The 22,491-nt window shown below is 48.4% G+C and overlaps 2 protein-coding genes across 3 annotated transcripts in view; one reads left to right on the top strand and one right to left on the bottom strand.

Moving 5' to 3' along the window:
- The window catches only part of LOC135897381 (Na(+)/dicarboxylate cotransporter 3-like), a 131,018-nt gene that overhangs the window by 49,660 nt on the left and 58,867 nt on the right, over positions 1 to 22,491 (top strand). The gene's annotated exons all lie outside the window — the stretch shown is intronic.
- Positions 6,387 to 8,503, bottom strand: LOC135897383 (NADH-cytochrome b5 reductase 3-like). Its single transcript, XM_065425993.2, has 2 exons — positions 8,489 to 8,503; positions 6,387 to 7,945 (listed from the first exon to the last, which is right to left on the bottom strand). The coding sequence occupies exon 2, from the start codon at positions 7,794 to 7,796 to the stop codon at positions 6,846 to 6,848; it is 951 nt and encodes a 316-aa protein (XP_065282065.1). The 5' UTR covers positions 7,797 to 7,945; positions 8,489 to 8,503; the 3' UTR covers positions 6,387 to 6,845.

Here is a 22,491-nt window from a genome sequence, read left to right as displayed (position 1 = left end):
TATCGGTCGAGCCGCCTCACGGGCCACTTCTCTGCTGTGCTCATGTGGGTGTTTTTCTAACCTTCCGCTGTGGGCCCAGTACATCTAGAACCGCAGCGTCCTGCGCTCTACGCGGTTGTACGGTACTGGTGACCATGCATCATTACGCAGCTTCCCATATAAGAAAACGAGTCGGTTTTGACACTGAACTTGGTGGAGCAGTAAATGAGGGATCCAAAAGATCTGTGATTGCTCCGCAAATATACATTTCTCCATAATTCTTCCAGAGATAATTCGAAAAACGCAGCCAGAAATCTTTATTTTACACTTTCGCTTGTTTACTTGTTCTTGGCAGTGCTTCTTCCTGCGCTTCTTTCCTGCGCGAGTCCATTTGATGTGGTTCCTTGTTTCTCGCAGGTGTATCTGTGGGATACACCTAATTTCATTTATCTTTTGCGGGTTTACGCGTCTCTATGGTGAACAGCGGGCATCCTTCACATTTGTACTAGTAAAGGTACCGCCCCCCTCACTTGCATAGAAAGGTTGCCTTAGGTTGCCCCCCCCCCCCCCCCCTCCTTTCGAATAAGAAAAGAACTCCTGCTTAAGCATGCTGCATGAGTATGAAGGGAATATGAACAGGAACAGCTGGAAATTGTGCATCGGTAGACTAATTTATTGACAGTATTCGAATCGTCATTTTCTTTAAATGAATGGGCCGAATGCTTCTTGTGATCGTACCTATGTCTCGACCCTCCTTACATATTCTTTCTTTTCTTCTCATATCTGTTTGCAAAGTAGTCAGGGTGTAAATTGTCGCCTGTACGTTTTACCAATACTTGTTGGGTCAAACAAAATGAATCGTTACAATGTATACAGCCACATCGCTAAAATTATGGGGGTTTACGTGCCAAAGCCACGATTTGATTATGAGGCACGCCGTAGTGGGGGACCGCAGAAGTTTGGACCACGTAGGGTTCTTTAACGTGCAGCTAAATCTAAGTGCACGGGTGTTTTCGCATTTTGCCTCCATCGAAATGCGGCCGCCGTGGCCGGGAGTCGATCCCGCGACCTCGTAGATAGCATCCCAATACCATAGCCACTAAGCAACAACGGCGGATCACAGAACATCGCACGGTAAATATGGAGAAAGGGTCAGACACACACACACACACACAGACACACGCACGCACACACACACACACACACACACACACACACACACACACACACACACACACACACACACACACACGCACACACACGCACGCACGCACACACGCACGCACACACACACACACACACACTCTCTCTCTCTCTCTAAACACAAAAGGCATATTGTGGCTGCTTCCTGGATGCCCTTGCAGAACGATATGGATATTTCAGCATATACCTATGATCCAGCCCTAGCGTGCTGCTGGCAATTGCAGAGAAAACTGTGGCGCTTTGTGTGTCCACACAAAGCTATGCGTTATATGCGAGTATATACACATACAAAGGCTACGCGTTGTTTTCGTCTCCTGAATAGATGCGAATGCCGCACCTACTGTGATCACAATACGATAAGCCGCTCTGCGCTGTGGTGACTCCCGAGTGGACACAATGCTACTGCATTTAGTATCGGCCGAGTTCATATCGCTGTCATTGTGGGTAATTCTTGCAGAATCTTGCACGCTGAGTGAAATTGTAATCTTTGTTGTAGCGACTGTGCCTTGATGGAAGGAATTTACATATATAAAGGTAATAAAACATTCTATACAGAAGGCCTATACCAAATTTGAAGGCGCAAGCGAGTAAAGCCTATAGATGCTGACGTCTTCTTATCACCAGCGTTTTTCTTGCCACCACTGCTGTGTTTGTGACCCCACACATACAGAATAGGCAAGGGAGCGATAATTGTACATTGCTAGGAGAGGCGTTCGCCCTGTATTTTCATGCATTGGAGGTAAAGTCAGCTGGTGATGGGGATGACACACGGAATCTGCGCGCCAGAAATCAGGAAAAGGAAAGGCAAAAGGGGAGATGTATTATTTCTAGTTCATGTTCAACTTTGGTAACATTTTTGTAAGTGAGGTGATGAAAACGTTTGACGCCCAACCTTAGGTAACTGTACGGATCATGTCAGATCAAATCATTTTTATTTCTCAACAAAAAAAACAAAAACAGATTCTGGAGAAGTTCGTTGCAAAGAACTCGATGTTGAACGCGAGTTTTCTAGATCTAGTCTTACCGATACTAACAGTTACGTAGAGCGATGACAAGGACTGTGCGACGATGAAAAGACATTATAAGGTTCGCTCGGGCTTTCAGGCAATATAATTTATGTGATTGCGCTTCCCTGATTGCTCTTTGCGTCATTACAAGTTCCGCAAGCAATCAAAAGTTTGTTAGCTAATGATGCGTTACATGCTCGCTCATTTCATCGCACACATAGAAATGCGTTCGTTCCCTTTTGAGCAATGCGGAGGGAGAGTGGCATTGTACGGAGGGGGTCAGACGATGCGCATTCTAAAGGAGAGAAAGCAAATATTGCAAAAGAAATCAAACACCCTCAATCATCGTGCCATATACGCAGTGCATATTGCATAGAGTGTAGTGTAATATGATATAAACGGTACAGTATAATACAAAGTATACACGTATTCCATCATATATATATATATATATATATATATATATATATATATATATATATATATATATATATATATATATATATATATATATATATATATATATAGGTCGCCCGACCTCTCCTTGATCCAGACAATTAAGATATGTGCTTTTTAGCCGTTCGCCAATAGAAGCTGTACTCTAAGGTGTTTACGCTTCACCACATACGTGCGTTTCCGTACGCCGCAGTTGAGTGTACAAGAATTCTAGGTCACTCTAACCTTAGCGTGACACATTACCGAAGAAAGAAAGAAAGAAAGAAAGAAAGAAAGAAAGAAAGAAAGAAAGAAAGAAAGAAAGAAGGCATACGAACGTAGCGGCCGCGACAGAACAACATAGGTCGCCGCGCGCACTTTTCGCTTCGACTGCGGTTCCCTTGGTAGTCGCGTCCGGCAGCGCGAAGGCGTCGGCAGGTTTTCTTTTTCTTCTTTTTTTTTTCAAGGTGGCTTCGCGAGATCAACAATGACGCCTCGCGCGCCTTCCCTCCTCCATAGCACGCCAAGCATTGTCTACCGCACGGCGCTCTCACGACAACGAAGCAGGCGTGGCGTCGACTATATATATATATATATATATATATATATATATATATATATATATATACTTCGTCTCAAATTCTAGCATCGCACGGGCTTTGTGCAAAAACAGTGTAAAACACACAAACAAGGAAGACTGTAACATCGGTAATGCTCGCCACAAGAGAGAAAGAGTGTGTGTGTCACAAGAAAGAATGACTGGAGACTGCAAAAGGGCACAACACGACTCTGCATGCGCACATCGGCAGGCTTCCTCGATCGAGCCACCATTTTTTTTTCTTATTTTCGTTCCCAGTCCGCGAGAGTCGACGAGCCTGGGGTGATGTAGCGGTAATGCACTTTTAACGTCCCTTGCATTGCCGGCGCCACGTCGGGAAGAAGAAGCGCGGGGCAGGGTTTTTTTTTCATTTTTTTTTCTTTTTAGCGGCCGAACCACGTGCGCGCAGTGCAGTGCGACAGACGAGTGTGCCTCGCTGTCCTGGGCGAGAGGAGGAGGAGGAGACCTGGCGACGGCGACCACCGACGAGTGCCTTTTCTCGTCTGTGAGTTCCCGTCGCACTTGTCCTTCATCTTGTCCTTCAACTCGGCTTCTCGCCCCCCCCTCCTCGCGGTCTTGTGATGGTTTTCGCGTGCGCGTAAAATCGTTGACGGTTGTGTGTTGGGAGGCAGCAAGAGGGCCTTCTCGAGACGCAGGCAGTGTGTTCTCGCTTCTTTGGTCGCTCATTTTGAAACGTGCGTATGACCTCTGCTACGCTGATGGCCTCCGTGCAATAATATCAGAGGGGCCGAGCGAGAGGACGCAGTCGCAACACGAACGACGTCCGTTTGCGGCGATGAGACGGGTTTGAGCTTTGTTGCGGTGTACCACCGTCACAAACAGTGTGAGTGCCTTGTTCTTCTTGTCTGTTTGGACGCTTCCTCGTTCTGTTGTAGCCTCTTGCGTGTGCTTCGCTTTGGCGTTTGGCTTACTCAAAGGAAGTCGCCAGTGGAGTGCTTGGAATCGCGTGGCGAAATAAATCCAGCGCACTTCATATTTCTAGCGCCCGCTCGCTTCCGGCAGGTTAAGTCTCTACGTGGCATACACGCCTCGTGCGTATGACCTAACAAGGTGAATGGTTTTTCTGCGTGCGGGACCGTAAAGTCCGGTGTAGAGTTACGTTACGGTGTTGCAGCAGTCCGTGAAAATGGCAACGGAAGGTAACTTCCAAACAGGCGAAAGCTCTATGTCGGAGCGTGACTTGTGAATGGGGAGAAGAGAAAGTAAGAGAAGTCGTTCGGAGCGTCGGCCTCTTGTCTGCTTCTGTCCTTTACAATGGCGCAGTCTACAACGAACCTGCCTTACGGCGCTCCGGCTTTAAGTGTGTCCTCACGGTTCTGCGGTGTGCCAGATCCCCCCGATGCCCAAGAATGCCGCCCACGCTTCCTCGGTTATGGAGCCCGCCATCCTAACACCGTCGCATGCACCCATCGCAACGCGCACGGGGACGGCGTCCAAGCCTCCTCGGCGGCTTTAGGGCAAAACTGTACCGGTAACCTCGTCCAAGCCATAGCCAAACTGGCACAACAGCTCCAGGTTATGACGAGCGCCTTCGCATCCGTCAGCGGTTGCGTCCTGCCTGGGAACGCCGTCCACGCTTCCCTTGGCGAGGACATCCTCCCAGGCACTACTTCGACCTTCAAGCCAGCTAGGTATGCCATGGATGTTTCTTTGGTGGTAGAATCGGCTGCCGCGTCTGCCACAATGACCGCACTGTCCGTGGACGCCGCCCCTGCTTCCTCGGGCAGCTGGACAGACAGCCTGGCGCAGATGAGATGCTGTGACTTCTTGCAGCAGCCGGCTTTCGTGGAAATAGCGGCGTTTCGCGGCTTTCAAGACGCGGCCGCCATCCTTTGGGTTCGCATTATCAATGCCTTGGGTGATCGTCATGCTTGGCCAGACCACAAAAGACGGCTGGTTGCAGCTAAACGACTTGGCCGTGCCGCCAAGCATGACACAATTACGAAGCCGTCAAGCAGTGGTCCTGGCTTGAATGGAGTGCAGCTCGGATAGCTGCTTTCGGCCGGCTTCCTTATGGCCGCGGTGAATGCGACCAGCGCGATTCTGCGCGCGGCGCTCCTGGGAGCTACAGCTTCGATGCTGCGGAAAGTGTGACCTGCAGCCCTCCGACGGAGAGGTCCACCGCAGACGTCCTGCGAAGCCAGCCTTCGCGGCTGCGGTCTCTAACACTTCGTCGGTAACAGACATCACACATTCGTTACCACGGGGTGCAAATGGGATTGGGCGCTCGGGCTGCGGGCATGTGGGCTGAAGTAAAACTAAAAGAAGGCGGTGGCTGTGCCGGTCTTTTCAGCTACTGCCGCCCGGTTCATGGCCGATATCCCGTAAGGTGTTGATCGAGCCATATACGTATTCACCAAACCAAACCCCTTGTCTGCTTGTGTCCGTTAATATATATATATATATATATATATATATATATATATATATATATATATATATATATATATATATATATATATATATATATATATATATATATACCTCTTCCTTCATTCTACTTCCATGATTTTCAGGTACAGGTACTTACGCACTGCAGCCGCGCACTCATTTTCTTCCATGTTCCCGAGTTTTAAAAATAATCTTGCTCTGCGCACTTCTCGGACTTCGAAAGATGCCCAGCCCATGTCAACCTGCACTGCCTCAATCGTGATTTTTCCGTGGGCTCCCAAAGCCAACCAGTCTAACCTCGACAATGTATCCAATTTTAAGCACAGTGGCATTTGAAAACGTTAGCGCTTGCACCATTACTCCTTGCCTGATTTCGCGCACCCCCTCATATTTATTGTGGCCGCCAAAGTCCTCTGTTTCATAATGCTGCATTCCGCTTACCTTAAGATTATCTTCGCGGGTGCTTGAGTAAGTATTTACTTAGTTTATGTATACGCCGAGGTAGTTATTTTGCTTGACTGGAACAAAACATGTCTTACAAGTGCCACCCGGTGGTCAAAAGAACACACACGTATATCTAGCAGTGAAAAAATAAATCTTTGCAAGCAACCTCGCCGATATCCATGCAAGCAAGTAAAAGCTGACCGACAATTGAGCTTGCGCTCATGCCGTGTAGTTTTTGCTTTTCGTACGTGTTATGTGCGCAACCCGCAGTACTAATCGTAGTTTGAAAACGGGCTTCAAGACTTAACGACATGGTGGAGAATATTTATTTGATGCAGCATTTATGAAATATTCTCCCTTACCGATGTGTTTTTTTTTACTCTATCCTGAAGCGAGTATCGGGCACCGGCGCGCACATATATCGGTAAGTATGACGTTTATCGTAGAAGAAAAAAAAAAAGAAAAGAAGCTCTTCGATGGTTGTCACTGTCCCCTAGACGAGTGCTCGCCGCCCAGAGCCCACATTAAGTAAATACAAGTGTGACCTTATCGTTTTTATCTTTGTTCATAGAGCGATAGATTCTTTTACCGCCTTATAAGGGCATTCAGTTCTACATCAAAAACGGCTCGAGCTGTCGGCTAACAGGCCCGTACACCATCCGATCCACAACGCAAGGCTCGTTCCTTGCCACGCATCTCTTTCACGTCAGACCTCAAGCGCGTTCGAGTTCGCACGGTGTGCTTCCACGCTGCCGCCGGCAGCTAGTTCAAAAGATGAGCACCTGCTCGGCCGAGTGGCCGATGTCCCTCAGCGCCGGCTTGCACACCTCGCTGATGAGACGCGGAGGCCCGCAGCACAGCACCATCGTGTCGACGCCAGGAGGCGGCAGCCGCGCGGCCAGTATCTCCGCGGTCAGTCGGCCCTGGAGGAAGTTGGCCGGCGCGCCAGTCGCCGGCAGCTTGCTCAGCACGTGCCAGATGCTGAAGTTGCCGCTGAAGAGCTGCGCGTAACCGTCGAGCTCTTCGCGGGCGATGATGTCGTCCTGCGTGGAGTTGACGTCCACCATGACGACGTCGGTGCGATCCAGCGGGTCGGCGAACATGTGCCGCAGCAGCTGCAGCATCGGGGTGATGCCCGACCCGGCCGCGATCAGTCCCAGCCGGACCGCCGGCGGCAGCCGGCGGTAGGGGTCGCGCACCAGCGCGAAGCGGCCGCGCCCTTCGTACACGAACCGGCCCTTGGGTCCCTGCACCTGGATCTCGTCTCCGGGCGCGAGCTGGTCCAGGTACTGCGACATGACTCCGCCGCCGGGAACTGCCGCCGAGGCGTCGCCCACGTACACCTTGACGATCAGGTCGAAGGTGCCGCGCTTGTCGCAGAGGCTGACCGGCGTGTAGGGGCGCACGACCGCGCGGCCGCCCTGGTGCGCGTGCAGGTACACGTGCTCGCCGGGGCGGAGGCCGAGCCGCTGCGACGGGTCGGGCAGCGAGAACCGCAGCAGGCGCACGTTGTGCGTCAGCAGCATCCGGTCCTGCAGCGCGACCGTGTAGTAGGCGCCCTGGTCCGCGAGCAGCACGTCGCCGGCGAGCAGCAGGCGCAGCCGGCGGGCCAGCACCACCAGAACGGCCAGCGCCCCGGCTGCGGTCGCGGCGCCGGCTACGACCAGGAGCAGCCGTCGCCGGCCCCACGGGAGCGAGAAGGCGGGCATCGCGGCCATGTCTCCGGTATACGACGGATGCCGTAACTCCTTCCGAATGTCGCGAAGCTATTCAATGACGGCGGCGGAGCACCAACGATGGCGCAGGCGGTCAAGCACGAGCGCTCGTTTGCTCGCTCGCTTGCTCCTCGTTTCGTGGCGCTTACCCACTACGATTGGCCAAGGGGCCAGCGGTTATAAAGGCCGTGGGGGAGAGAAAGAAAAGTAACAGAGAAAATAATAATCAGGAAACAACACTAACTTGAGTGAGACTGAATTAATAAAAGGATAATAATTATGTATAAATGGCAAATTGGGCAGTATACTAGAATGATCTGGAGCAGTCGTGTCGCGGTCAGCGGCAGCCTCGCTTGCTTCCTACATTATGGCGCGCACCCACTGCCGGGGATCGGCCAAGAAACCGGTGGTTAAACGGGGGGGGGGGGGAGCATTTCTGTTCGTATATATATATATATATATATATATATATATATATATATATATATATATATATATATATATATATATATATATATATATATATACGATTACGCAAACGCTTGTGCCGTACTTGCACTGTAGAAAGGACCTGCATGTTTTCGTATAGCGCACAATGGCCTTTGTCGCTCTTACGCAGTTCGCGCGTTCCAAAAACAGAACGTGTTTTGGAAGCCAGGCACTATGAATCACGTATTGCCTTGTTGCGCACTTACGCTTCAGAGTGACATAACAGCGTATCCTTTGTCCACCGCGGGCTGCTATAGGACGCTTGAACGTTTTGTTCGCAGAGGACCGCTGAGGGAAGAGTGTGCCGCCGTTGTGTATACCACAGTGTTACGCAAAGCCCGTGAGTGATGCACTCAACCGCACGCGAAAGACATCCCGCTGACTGAGTCTCGTCGGTTCCATCGCAGATGGCGCTGCGCTCGCTTGCCGGGTATAGTTCGCCGCATACGCCACCAACGGAGCAACGCGCTGGGAAACTATTGCTGAGGTTAGCCTCCTGCCTTCAATGTTAAGGACAGCGCAAGGGAAGCAGTAATTTGATCTACGGTAGAGATAGCAGCAGTAAATGTCGCGTGAAAGACATCGCGCCCGTGTTGTCGTCCTAAATTGGTACGCGTTTTCCGTTCCTGCGTTAGAAATCTGTTTTCTCCTTTGAAAGATTGGTGGCGCAGGGAGAATTTAAACATGTTAATGAAGCAAGCTTTATGTTTGTAATAACTTAGTTTTGTGTGTCAAATATTTAGCTACTAACATACGCCAGAAACGTATAAAAAAACAACTACCTTAGACAAGCATGTGCCACCACCCGTATTTAAACTCATGCTCATGTGATAATGATTATCATTGTCATCACCATCGAGACAGGCGAATTGTGAGCATTCGGTGGAGAACATGAAAAAGAAGACGACAACGGAAATCTGTAAAATACAAAGAAAAGCTGCCTGAGGAAGCCATTCGACGCTGGCACGGATGCGCCCAGCACCGGTGAGATTTTAAAGGGCTTCTTTTAAAATCGGGAAGCAGCGTGAAGATGCCAAGCAGATAGATAGACACCGAGTAGCTGAATTAGATTGAGAATGCTAATTGCATTAAACAAGAGCAGTGCGACTTCACCACCATATTTCAAAAAAAAGAAAGAAAAAAGAAAACCACGGCATTTCTCATGCTGGTCGTTACGTTATACTAGAAGGTACCCTCAAAAATGATCAATGGAGACTATAGCAGCTATGTCCGCCCGGCTTCTCTTTCACTGCATGGAGCATATAGTTTTTGTTTCTCTTTTTGATTGTTAACAGAATGTTTAATAACATCCGTGGCATGTAGCGCAATTCTGCTATTCCCGCTAGATTTCTCTTTGCACGAGAAATCCGAATGAATGTTTGAATATTGACAAAGTTTCGCGAATTAATTTTTTAACTAAGTACTTTACGGCACATATTGCAGTTTTTGAATTGTTGCCGTTAACTCCGAAAGTCAAATCCACTCGGAAAGAATTCTAGGACCATATAATTTTAGGAATATGCGTTTCTAAAGTTTCCAACGAGATGCATCGGTGTTCAAATAATTTTTGGACTTGAGTGCACAGAAAGGCACTTTGTTAAAGAAAGTGAATGGAAGAACAGCGCATTTTTACCCCAAGTTTAAGAACGCTCATCGAAAAACTGGCAGTAGATTTAATATATATTCCAAGTGGATCTGCCTTTTGAAATCGCTGGCTTCAATGCGTATATTGCGATATGCTCGCCAATGTAATTAGCTAAATGTTGATTTGTGAAATTTCGGTAATATATAAATTATGCCAGAAACGCTGGCATAAGATAGTTCACAATAAGTGTTAACAATAAGTGGAGTGGTTCACTGGAGTTCACAATATGTGTGAACACAAGTCGTCAATAAGGTATTATTATTATTATTATTATTATTATTATTATTATTATTATTATTATGCGTTTTCATTTGCATTGTAACGAAGGTCCGCCTCTTCGAGTGATGCAGTTCCATGGGTAGATTTGTTGTATATGCCCTGGGTGATTCATAAAAATTGTGCTAACGTTAAACTAAATAACCCCATGACTTTGCCCTGCAGTGGGCGTAGCCAAGCTGATGATGATGATGATGATGATGATCAGTGTAGCACCGAGTGGCCATACGAGACGCGCTCAGTTATACTCCGTTTCAGACATCGTGCTACGCTGTAGAGGCCACAGAGGCTTATTGCAGTGGCGTAATCCGCACTTAGAAATAGGTCGATGTTGATGTTCTCGATCGCAATTGTGCGAAACTGTTCTTTATATAGGCTCAGTATCGAATGAAAAAAAGTTTTAATCCTTGGAAACAAACTGTGGCATACGGCTGCCTAATGCATTGTTTTAGACCAGTTTGTTTGTCGTTGCGTTTCTCTTCGTTTTTTTTTTGTTGGCCGCCCGTCGCTGCAACCTCGCGTGCACGGTCGCGCGAGCAAACGCCGTCGGCTCGCTGCGAAGCATGGACGGAACGCGCGGATCGATACATTTTCGTCACTGAACTTCTTGCGCAGCTTCCACAGCGTTGCACCTGATTTCTGAAACGGAGTATAGCTGCACGCAAGACTTGAATCAAACTATTCCGAGCTCTACGGTCAGAAAAATCTATAATATGATTTCTTCCTTACAATATAATGAATTCCGTTGAAATTGCTTCAACGCATGCTTAAGGAGAGCATATTTGTGCTTCAGCATGGATTTGGACATCAAGTTTGGCACTGAACACTTTCCTGAAAGTAACGACTGCATTGAACTCATTTGCGACGAAATTCAGGTTTCGCGTAGTCTTGGGGCCGCGCGTTCGTGTCACGCTGTGCGATGAACACGTTTTTATTCTTCCGTAATGCGTTTGACGTCGTGTCTGTGCACGACAAGCACCTTGGCATTGAAAATAGCGCGATTGTCTCGTGACGTAAAACAGACCCGACAGGGCGCGGTGACGGCGACAGCGAAAATGTATTAAAAAAAAGCAGCAGCTTCGCCTGAAAGCCGAGGCATCGATAGCGTCAGCAAATTAGTAGACAGCTATACGAACGAAGTATAGTAGTTTTATCGGCTATATAAATTTGTAAACATAGGCATGCTAAATAAACTAAAAAGCATGGTGCCAGGCGCGCACAAGAAAACATGAACGCATGCCACTCGATGACCGAGGAAACTCGCTTTCAAAACGCTGGAGTGAGGAAGTGCGGCAGCAGCAGCGAGCGAATCGACCTTCGTGCTGCGTCTCGCATCAACGCGAAATAAGCATCGAAAACACATCGAACGGGCGGACTTTGTCCCCGTCGAAGATGGTTTTCGAAGCATAGTGGCCCGGGCAAGCTCGCGCGGCCGTCTGGGCCGCCTTGAGTAGACGCCCCCCCCCCCCCCCCCCCCCCACTATTCCCCCGGAGCCTTGCCCGTGACGGAAGACAGCGCGCTTCCTCCCCATTATCCTCGTTTGCGTGCGCGAGAGTGAGCCGGGATCGCTGGCTCACCCTCGCAAGCTTTCGGTCGCACAGACACCACAGGGCGCGCGGCCACTATTTCGACGCCCTTGGACTTCATACGGAACCTCTCAGTGACGCCCATGGCGACGGCAGAAATGCACTTGTAGTCTGCACATGATTGCTATCGCAATAAAACAAAATAGCCCGCTTTTGTGAGGTAAAAAGATGTCTCACGTGGAAAAAGGGAAGAATTTTCCACCATGTCCCTAACTTATTAACCTTATTATTCGCAATTTTATAGCACTGCGCCACAATGAGTATAAACAAGCGGCGCCGTTCTTTTAGTGGCTATGTCAGCATGCCGCATCGGGTTACTGGACGCCAACATCGACCTGACGTTATCGCATAAATAAGCGCTGACGTTATCACGTAGCCGCCGCGAAAAGGAAGCAACTAAAGCAGAATCGCACGTCTCGCGCTTTAAAGACCCCTCTACTAGGCATAAGGGGTGGTTCACTTAAAGAAAGAAAAAAAAATCAATATTGCTGTTCGCTTTCTTACTGTGCGTGATGCAGCTAAATCATTGGCCGCGGTATCGTATGTAAAGGAGTACCAGTCCCTGGCTGTTCAAAGAAATGGACGATGCAAAAGTAGCACTACGGGCGCAAGGACGGGTTACGTTTAATGAATGACCCATTAGAGTAAGTATACGCGATGGTGGCAAAGTGCTTTCTGTGCGACTGACTGTACGCTGTGGTAAAACTCCGGGAACAATGGTAACTCATAGCAATGAAACGGGGCAACGTGAAAAGGGGCTCTGATACCAGAGCTTGCTTATGAAGAAGTCACGCTGATATCGTCGGAAATTATGCGTTAACGAACACGTTTTTCAGTCAGCTTTATACGGGGTACAGTATGTGTGAACTGAGCGTCAACACTAATTGGAACAGGTCGAGGAGGCGAGGGTGCCCGAATTTGTGGTTGTAAAGGGGAAAACGACCGTTGCCTCGTCGCATAAAATAGCTAGTGAATGACTTGCGATTGTAAGTGCATGTCTATTTTTGCTCACGGTACAGCTGACGCACATGCTCTTGCTGGTCGATCGCTTCCTCAGATGCGCGTTGACGAACTTGAGTTTGCAATATGCAGGCAGTATTCGCGCCTTGGCGAATCATATGTGTTTCTGGCGCCGCGACTTTGAGCTGACACCTAGCGTGCACCCAGCGAATAAAGACTGTTGCCTCTGAGAGTTTGGTTCCCACCTCTGCATGTTGTGCAACTTTCTCATTTTTTTTCTTGTTTTTTTTTGCGTGATCACTCAGGCGACACATATGGGGCTTCAGGCAAGAGGCTTCACGAATCAGTAAAAAAAAAAGTGCCTTGTAATCGCAATTGAAATGCATATAGTCCGTTCAGCACTTAGCCTCGTGGGAGTCTGGAGGACGGGGTGTTTTAAATGATAGCAACAATACAATAAACGTACTCGGTGGAATAAAATGAATGCAGTTGCAGCCCCTAGGTCGTGTAGCTGTTTCCCATTAAAGTGTGCTATGTATTTGCGTTTGTTAATCACCAGGCGACTTCACGCTGATTGCACGACTTCCAAAGAACGAAAAAGAAAAGCAAGTCAGAAAAAAAAACAGCGATTTAGTGACCGCGAGCTTGCTTATTTGATTTCCACACGAGGTAATACTCGCTCTCGTGTTTCGTCAAATCGCTGATCCTTCGATTGGTCGATGTATCAGCATGAGCTCACATGAGGTAAGAACTTGGTGGCCAGAATGGCTGCTGCGTACGGAGGCCTACGCTCGATGAGAAACGTGAGAGCCTTTGCCGAACTGCGCCGCGGAAAATATTTTTTTGTTGCGCCAAGTTTCGTCGTAAACAACATTCCTGCGCGCCGCTCATGCCGTTCTTCAGCTTTTCTTCCCCTAACACGCACTTCATCGGTATAGTAGGCCATAGGAAAAGTTCGCAATAGGCTGATACTTACTTAAGCTGTGCGTCGAAATTTAGTGTAGTCGACGTATAGGCCTAACAATTGGTTTACATTTAGGAGGTACTATGGATGAGCATATATTGCGCTCGTAATCGGCGCACCTTTTTGGAGAGCAGCTACTAGACGTCCGTTCCTGGGTTGAGCGTAGGCGTCCACCGCACGAACGCGCTCCTGCCACCCACTACTCGCGCATTCGTCGTCGTCGTCGTCGTCTTCCACAGCTGGCTCCAATGCCGCTCGTCATGCCAACATTCCCGTACTGCGGCTACCTCTGCCAACGCGCTGACGGCATTGGCCCACTGCCAGTCGGATTAGGACTTGCTGATATGACAGTGCAGCGTAATAATTATCATCCTGCTTTAGACAAACAAGTCCTCTGCAGGGCGAACGTCACCGTCCTGAGACTGTGAATTCGTTAACCTCGTCTCACTACCGATTTCCCTACCACCTTTGGTTGCATTTCCCTTCGCTCGGTGCCCATTCTGCTATACGACACCGTCGGCTAAATATGTCCTGCGTGTTACGTGACCTATCCAGCTCCAGTACGACCTCCTGTGTAGTCATCCGCTATGTAATGCCAGCGAAGTGCATTTGCTATCTAATACATACTGTTATGCACATACACATAAAGTTCGCGTACAAAATTTCGCACGCTATAAATGTTCACACAGTATAAATGTTCACCCTTGCTCGATTGGGGCTGGTTTTATTGTTTTTGATATTATGCGAAGCATATTACGAGAGCTCAACCCAGCTCCTCAGGCGCGGCGGTGTCGCCTTCAATACCACGTGACACCGTGACGTCACGACAGAGGAGAAGTGGCTTTGGCTCAACTCTTGCAAGATGGGCTGGGTGGGAATCGAACCAGGGTCTCCGGAGTGTGAGACGGAGACGCTACCACTGAGCCACGAGTGCGATGCTTCAAAGCGGTACAAAAGCACCTCTAGTGAATGCGGTGTTGCCTTAGAAACGAGCTGTTTCTAAGGCTCAGGCGTGCGTCGCTTGCTCAGGCGCACATTTCGTTGCCGCGCCGAACGCTGCGTTGCTCGACGCTCACCGCGTCCAATGCGGGGCGCGTAGTCGCTGCGCCGTAGCCCATTGTCTTACACCCCTTGGCGGGTCGACGGGAACGCTGTCGCGTTCCACTCTTGAAGGCGAAGCAGAGTAACGCATGAGTTGTTTCTTCGTATAGCCGAACCAAATATAGCCAAGCAACAGCAGTTCACCAGGGTAAACAGTGGTTCAACAACTAAAATAAAGGCTAGTATGCTTCGCATCCTGGGCTTAACCTTACCTAAGCCACAGCCATTTTTTTTATCACCATGGTCATGATTAGTCGGCAGTATGATTATCCATATCCGCCAGGATAACAACACTCGTGTTTTGCATGCAAAACGACCACATGCATGGCTATAATAGTGAGGAATACAATAATGGCAATGGGTATTACGGCGCTCAAGTGTATTGCTTGTACCTCCTCGGACAATAAAGGAATTAACGCGAGGCTGCAAATTGGAGGAACAGTTAAGACACAGCAAACACATCTAAATTCGCTAACACGTTTTCGCATAGTCCGCCATCAGTGTTCTTTTCTTTATTTCTTTTTGTTCGGGAAATAGCTTGAGGGCTACGCTTTGATTCCGGCAGGTTTCTCAGAATGATGGCATCGCCTAAAGTCAAGAGGCAAACGGAGGGAGCTCGCGTTCGCGTGCTCGCGCGCGCGCACATACAGTGATGGGTTGTACGATCTCAATTACGATGTGTTCATAGAAAATTCAAGTACATATAGGGGCACGGCAAATAGCGACCCTATAGTCTGTAAGCCTTTTTTTTTTCGCAAGAATTGTGCACTACGCACTCTTGCAAGGGCCTAGACCAAAAAGAGTAACATAACAGGACGACCGACGCCATAGAGAGACGAGCGAGGGTCCTCCATGTCTCATGTCCTCCTGTTGTTACTGCTTTGCGTTGCGTACGCGCCCTAGGAGCATTATGGAATATCGGCTGCCCCAATCTGTCACACTTTTCGGCCATTGCCTCTTGTCGCTTATTCTGCGCGTTCTCGTCCCCATTCGCGCTAATGGGCTGACTTTTCTAGGTATTTACGTGCGAACAAACCCAAACCGCCACCCTTGTAGTCCCGCCCAAGATATGTGCGGAAGACAGTCTGAGCTCTTTTTGCAAACCAGTTGGGTGAGAACGCGCATCAAGTGTCCAGGCTGTCCCGAACTACCTTGGCTCTCTGCCAACCTGTTAACTTCAAGATTTGTAAAGATCCCGCGGGCATGACAAGAAAAGGGGTAATAGCATGTATTTCGTTAAGCTTTGCACTGAACACACACATTATGTGCAATGCATACGCGCATTCTTAAAGGTGATCTATAAAAAAGATGATTAGTAACGACAGTAGAAACTGACTTTAAAGCTTTTTTTTCCGCAACCAGAATCTGTTTCTTGTAAAATTTGACGCAACATTCATATAATCGTACAACGAGCGGAAACATTGCATGTAAACCTTGCGCAAAATTCCGGAGGGTTGGCAGGTATTGCCATACTGTCGCCGATCCTCTTGTGCCAGCCACGTCCTTCGGCACCGGCCATATGCCACCTTGAGTACGCCAGTTATCCTCAGATCATCGAAGTTATAAGTAGCTCTCTGTTCGGGCTTACAATTCCTGCGCGCTTGCTCCGAAATGCGCGGGAGCCAGTGGCCCGCTCCGGCAGTTACCAAATTTGCAGAACGTTTTACTCTCTCGTCAATAGATCAGGGAAAACTCGGATTGCGCGTGCTGCAGCCACTCAACCGCTTCCGCGTGCAATTACAAATTTGTGGCATCCACATTGATCCTCCCTCCGCCGAAACATATCGATAGGGTTGAAGTACAAAACAAAACAAAACAAAACAAGCAAACAAGCAAGCAAACAAACAGAGTATATTGGATGCGAGTCAAATGAACCTCAGGGGGTCAAAACTACTCCGAAACTCCCCACTATGTCGTGCCTCGTAATCACGTTATACTTTTAGAACGTAAAACACCGCACTGTATTTAAGCCCCTACACACACTCCCTCCCCCTGCTCAGCCAGCGCAGGCTTCCGCTTGCAGCTATGCAACTTTGTATGTGATACCTACACTGAGGATTTCATCCCCGTCTCTGAGCGACGCCCCGTTCAGTCTAATTAAAATAAATCTCGATGAAACACAGGGTTCGTACACCTTCTTGGAATGTTCAAAGACCCTAGAATTTAGAAAAGTAGATTCAAAGGCTTTTAAAACTCTTTGAAAGTGATTGTGCTTCTTTAATTTATTGAAAATTAGGGCTTTGGTGCGTTGTTTGAACATCCATGTAAGAAACTCCGCAGAGGGGATATGTCATGGACGCTGTCTATCTGAAAAGAATTCTGTATATAGTAGATTCTGGTTTATTCGATCTTTCAGTTAATCATATCTTAATCTAAGGTGCCGGTCTTCGCCCACACATTGCTATAAGACCGTGCTTTCGTTATACCGATCCAAAAATTATTCTTCTCCGTATAATTCGAGCTTGGCTGGTCATAATTCACACACGTCGTCGCCTGTCGAAAATGGCTGTTTTCAGCCTGCCCCTTGTAACCCGCCGTGGTTGCTCAGTGGCTATGGTGTTAGGCTGCTGAGCACGAGGTCGCGGGATCGAATCCCGGCCACGGCGGCTGCATTTCGATGGGGGCGAAATGCGAAAACACCCGTGTACTTAGATTTAGGTGCACGTTAAAGAACCCCAGGTGGTCGAAATTTCCGGAGTCCCTTGCTACGGCGTGCCTCATAATCAGAAAGTGGTTTTGGCACGTAAAACCCCATAATTATATTATATTATCAGCCTGCCCCAGGGAAATTTTGAAGTGAGTACGGTAGCCCACAATTAATTATTACAGTATTCATACCTGATTCTAACGTGCGAATTTTCCCACAATAAAATCCGTCCGAAAATTTCTTGGGTGGTGTCTCTTTGATACGAAAGCAAAGCCCTTTGGCATTGCGCTGCTAATCCGAGGGCACGGGATCAAATCGTAGCCACGCTGGCCGCAATTCGATGGGGGCGAAATGCAAGAATGGCCGTGTGCCGTGCATTGGGTGTAGGTTACAAAACACACCATGTGGTCGAAATTATTCCCCGAGTCTCGCACTACGCCGTGCCTCATAACGGTATTTCCATTTTGGCACGCGAATGCCCACATATTTCTTTTTTTTAAAACTAAAAGCCTACATCGCGTTCGCGGCGTTCGCAACAGCCTACCCGTCAGACAGCCTAGCCACCGTCATCGCTATTGCCATCGCAAGATGGCGACCATGGATAGAACCATAGAGTTTCCTACAAAAATTACTAAAGGGAACTCTGGCGCTAGTGTCTACGGGAGCTGCAATGGGAGCGGTTGTCCCAGCATGGGAATTATGGGAAGTACATGGATTTGCCTAAAGTTCGCCCTTTTGGCTTCAAACGGCTTTGTGACTTTGTAAACTCGTCCTTTTCAACAGTGTATTGCGTAATAAATAATTAAATAAACATCATTAAAATTGCCCCACGGCGGGATTCGAACACAGGGACTCTAGCACAGAAGCCTGATATTGAAACCATTAAAGCATGGACGCAGGTATCGACGAGCGAATGAAACGCCCTTTTCAATTTATCGCGGGCATTCCAGTGCCTTGAGACGCTTGGCGCGTTTCGGTTTGGCCACCTGGAGAAGCTCAATCGTTGCAATTATTAGCAATTGTACGCGTTCCCGGCATCTTCTGCACTCTGAAGAATATAGATTGCGCTGAATTATACGACAATAAGATTTATATAGCGTAGTATACAAAGCGACAAGAACGTTTGAATCCATAAGCACGGAGATAAGACAAATCCATGTACTTCCCATCATTCCCATGGTAGGACAACGACTGCAGCGCCAGAGTTCCCTCTAGTAATTTTTGTAGGAAACTCTATAGATAGAACGAGTTCTTGCACAGCATGGCAACGACGATGCGCCGCTCTGAGTGTGGTCAGGAAATCGCATTCAAACCGCAAGTTATTTTGCGTGTTAAGCTGGCGGCAACAAGTCACGTCATGTGTTCTTGGCTTTCCGGAGAATGGCATGCATCACAGGACAAAGTAGCGAAGCGGATAGTCTAGGCATGGGCCGCCATGCCGTTTGCAATTCATGCGGAGCCGTTTGAGAAATGCAGTAGTATCACATGCTCTATTAACCGCACGGAGGGCGACAGGTAGTGGCTCTTCGTAGACAGCATTAAAGTGCTGCCTTAGAGCGGTGAGGATGGACATTAAGTATAAGTTTCCCTTCTGTGAAAGTTGTGGTGTCGTCGCACCAACAGCGTCTCAGAAGCGCCCTCAGCGTTTCGGCAAAAGCTATATAAGCGTGCGCGCTCTGGAATGATGATGATGACAGTATGTACTTATTGAGGGATGACTCGAAGGTTTATAATGGGGAATAGGAAGAGGAGGGGGGACGCGCGTTCACAGCCGTCCTAGGAGCAGCGCGTCCTTGACGAAGGCCAAGATAATAAAATTGGCAGTGGCTTAGCTCGGCTATGCCAGGATATACGTGGCGAAAGCTAAGGCATAGCATGGTTAGCCTTGGTTAATCTTGATTGCAAGTCCAGGTTAGTCTGGTTGTCTAGGTATGTTGCGGCGTTTAGCCAGCCAACCTACCAGTGGTGATGCGCGCACGTTCTAGGCCACGTTATCGCTATTTCGTGAAACGCAAGTGACTCAGCCCGACTCGGCTGGCTGAGAAACGGTCGAATATCACCGATAGCGTTGCGGGCAAGGTAAATGTACCTGGTAGCGAAGCTTCCATAGGAGCCCATACGTTCAAAACATGGCCGTTCATCGGCGGTTCATGGGGCTTAGCGCCATCTGTATGTGGTGGGAACACTTCCGGCGGAAGAAAAAATAATGTGACGCCATGTCCGTTAAAAGCAGAAGTGACGTCATTGTGTTTTCATAGGCGCGAAATTTGTTTTGTTGTCCTGCCTTTGGAGCTATATATTCAGGTGCCCCGCCATTCGACTTGGTGGGCGTTTCGAGCTTTCAGCGTGGAAAGCGATGCAGGAAAAGGCCAGCCGTACGGTTGACGGATTCGCATCCGTGCACAGAACATACTTTCTTTGGAGGCCGACGAAAACTTTAGGTGTAGAGCGCTGATCTGTCGGATGCCAAGCCCGTCGGCCAGCGCAGTCGCACGAAAACAACTACACAATTGTCTGACGGTCGTACCTCACTACTTTTGACTGAACAGATTAAGAAGCGATGAAGCTACCCGCGTCACCAACTTCAGACAAACTTCGACAAGCAAGAAAGCACAAACTGTGAGGGGGGCGCATTTCAACAGGTGAACTTTACGAGTGCGCTTCTCTGTCCATTTCAAGACGTGCATTGCATTGCGAGGGATAGTGGCGTCCACGCTCCCTCTAACGATGGGCGCTGAAAAGAAATGCATTTATTAATAATAATAAAATTAGGTAAACTTGTATTTTCTTAACTCCTCACGAATATATAAAATTGACTAGGAATATTATTTTCGTTTAATGAATCTAACTGTGTCTCCCTTGAATTAAAAAACGCGTTTTTCTTTCCCAATGTTTGTTCCCTCCAAACATAGTCGCGCTTCAATCGCTGCTCCCATAACCCCCCATGCTGATGTCGGTGACAATCTGTACTGAAGCGCTTTTCGCCCGAAGCTTCGCGACCTATTTGAATCGAACTTGTTGCGGGCGCCAGAGATAACCACTAGCGCGACGCAAGCGCCGGCGCTGCCATCTCTTGTTCATTTCGCTGGTTGCTCGCACCGCGGGAGGAAACTTCAAGGCGCCGCCTTGCGTACATATCTTTTTATAAATTAGAAAGAGGCCGTTGTCATAACGTTTCATTGTGCGAAAAGGCATTAATCTTGATTACAATACGAATGCAGCAGTGAAAAGTGGACAACATTGCCGAAAGTTTACTATGTTCAACCAATATTATTTTGTATAAACGCGTTCTTTTAAAGAATGATGGCCCCAAACACAAATGCCAACACTACCTGAGAGCCATGCAAATACTATGAGCACGCGTTATGAGCAAAAGATTTTCGTGGCGCCAAACGACGGGGAAAATGTGGCGATACGCATTCCTCTCGGCTGCCATTGCATATGGCTGCTCATTAGCATAATTCGCGCGGCTCGTCGGAGCAAAAATTATGGCGGAAAATCTCAGCAATGGCGGCCCAGCGCAACGTCACGCATCGTCAAAATGACGTTTCCGAAACAGCCCTTCCTGTGACGCTCCCCACGAGATATTCCTTCAGCCAATCAGCGAGCTGGCATGGCGCATATCTTGGATCGCCACCACATATTCGCGCAATTGTAGATGCATTGCACTGGCTTTTGCACGCTACCGCTCACATTCTTTTTGAAGCGCTAACATCACAATATATCTGCCAAGGACCACAAAAATGTATTAGTCCATAAAATTTGCATCTCCACGTCACGTTTCGTCATCTTGATGAAAACGCAAAATTGCATTTTGCAATACTTCCGCTTCCCGGCACAAATTTCAAAACACGTGACCTCTCGACAGCCAATCAGAGAGTAAACATGGCGGATAATGGCGGCCGTGCAGCCGCCATGCGTGTCCAGAATAGAGCCCCTGCTTGCTATACACCTGAAGCGACTCCATCCCTATCCCCCGACCTCGGCCAATCAGACATGGACAACGCAGAATCACCCAGGCAGACTCAACCTCTTCGGAGAAGCACAAGAGAACGTAGGCAACCCGAGCGTTGGGGTTACAATTTAAAAAAAAAGTGTGTGTGTGTGGGGGGGGGGGGGGTGAGGGAGTGTAGATTCATCGCACCAACAGCGTCCCAGAAGCGCCGCTAGCGTCTCGGAAACGCCGCCAGCGTTTTGGCGAAAGCTATAAAAGCGCGCGCGCTCTGGAATAAAAGGCATTCCTTCCTTGGCTCCAGTGTGCGTCTGCCTAAGGTAAACTTCAATGTGGGATTTTCACTTATGCCACAATCGGAGACATGCTACGTTTTTCTTGCTAAAACGAACGGGTGTTCCTTCGTTTTATACTTTGTTTAGGAGTTATGTTGTCATTTTTTCGTGTGGTTTCTACTTTGAACCCACAGACAGTGGGTGCGCATTTGATACGTGGACGTGTTTGTAATGGGGAAAATACTACCTACTGTATCAGCGGTGTGCCATGCTGACTTTTCTTTCTTTTGTTGATTTTGACCCGCTGGATAATTCCACCAGTTTCATCGGTCCCGGCAGTTCGGATTTAAGGAATGCAACAATATTTTAGTTTGAAACTGCCGGTAAACGATTGCAATGAGGCGTGTCCACAGCCATTAACGACAGTGCTATTTAGAGAGAGTTAAGAGAGAAAGAGAGAGATAATTGTAAAAGAAAGGCAGGCAGGTTAGCGAGGACGGAGCCCGGTTGGCTATTCTACATTGGGGGAAACAGGGTTATTTCAATCACCGTTGCCAGTGTGGAGCTAGACAAAGCCAGATCAAGCAGCGGAACTTTGCCACCGTTTTGTTTTTCTGCTAGATGGCTCACGCTGCAGCCGCCATGGCTCCAATCTTGAGCCTTAGGCAACAGAAATGCTTGGCGGAACGTTTCAACCATTTGTCATTAACACAAGTACATTTGGCTGAAGTCGAACACTAGTAACCACCATGCCAGAAGGTGATTGCCGTAATCACAATAGGAAAGTCAACTTATAAACGCA

Source organism: Dermacentor albipictus, chromosome 2, assembly GCF_038994185.2.
Source record: "Dermacentor albipictus isolate Rhodes 1998 colony chromosome 2, USDA_Dalb.pri_finalv2, whole genome shotgun sequence".
Classification (NCBI taxonomy): Eukaryota; Metazoa; Arthropoda; class Arachnida; order Ixodida; family Ixodidae; genus Dermacentor; species Dermacentor albipictus.
Note: the sequence above shows the minus strand (reverse complement) of the source record. Positions and strands in the feature narration are given on the sequence as shown.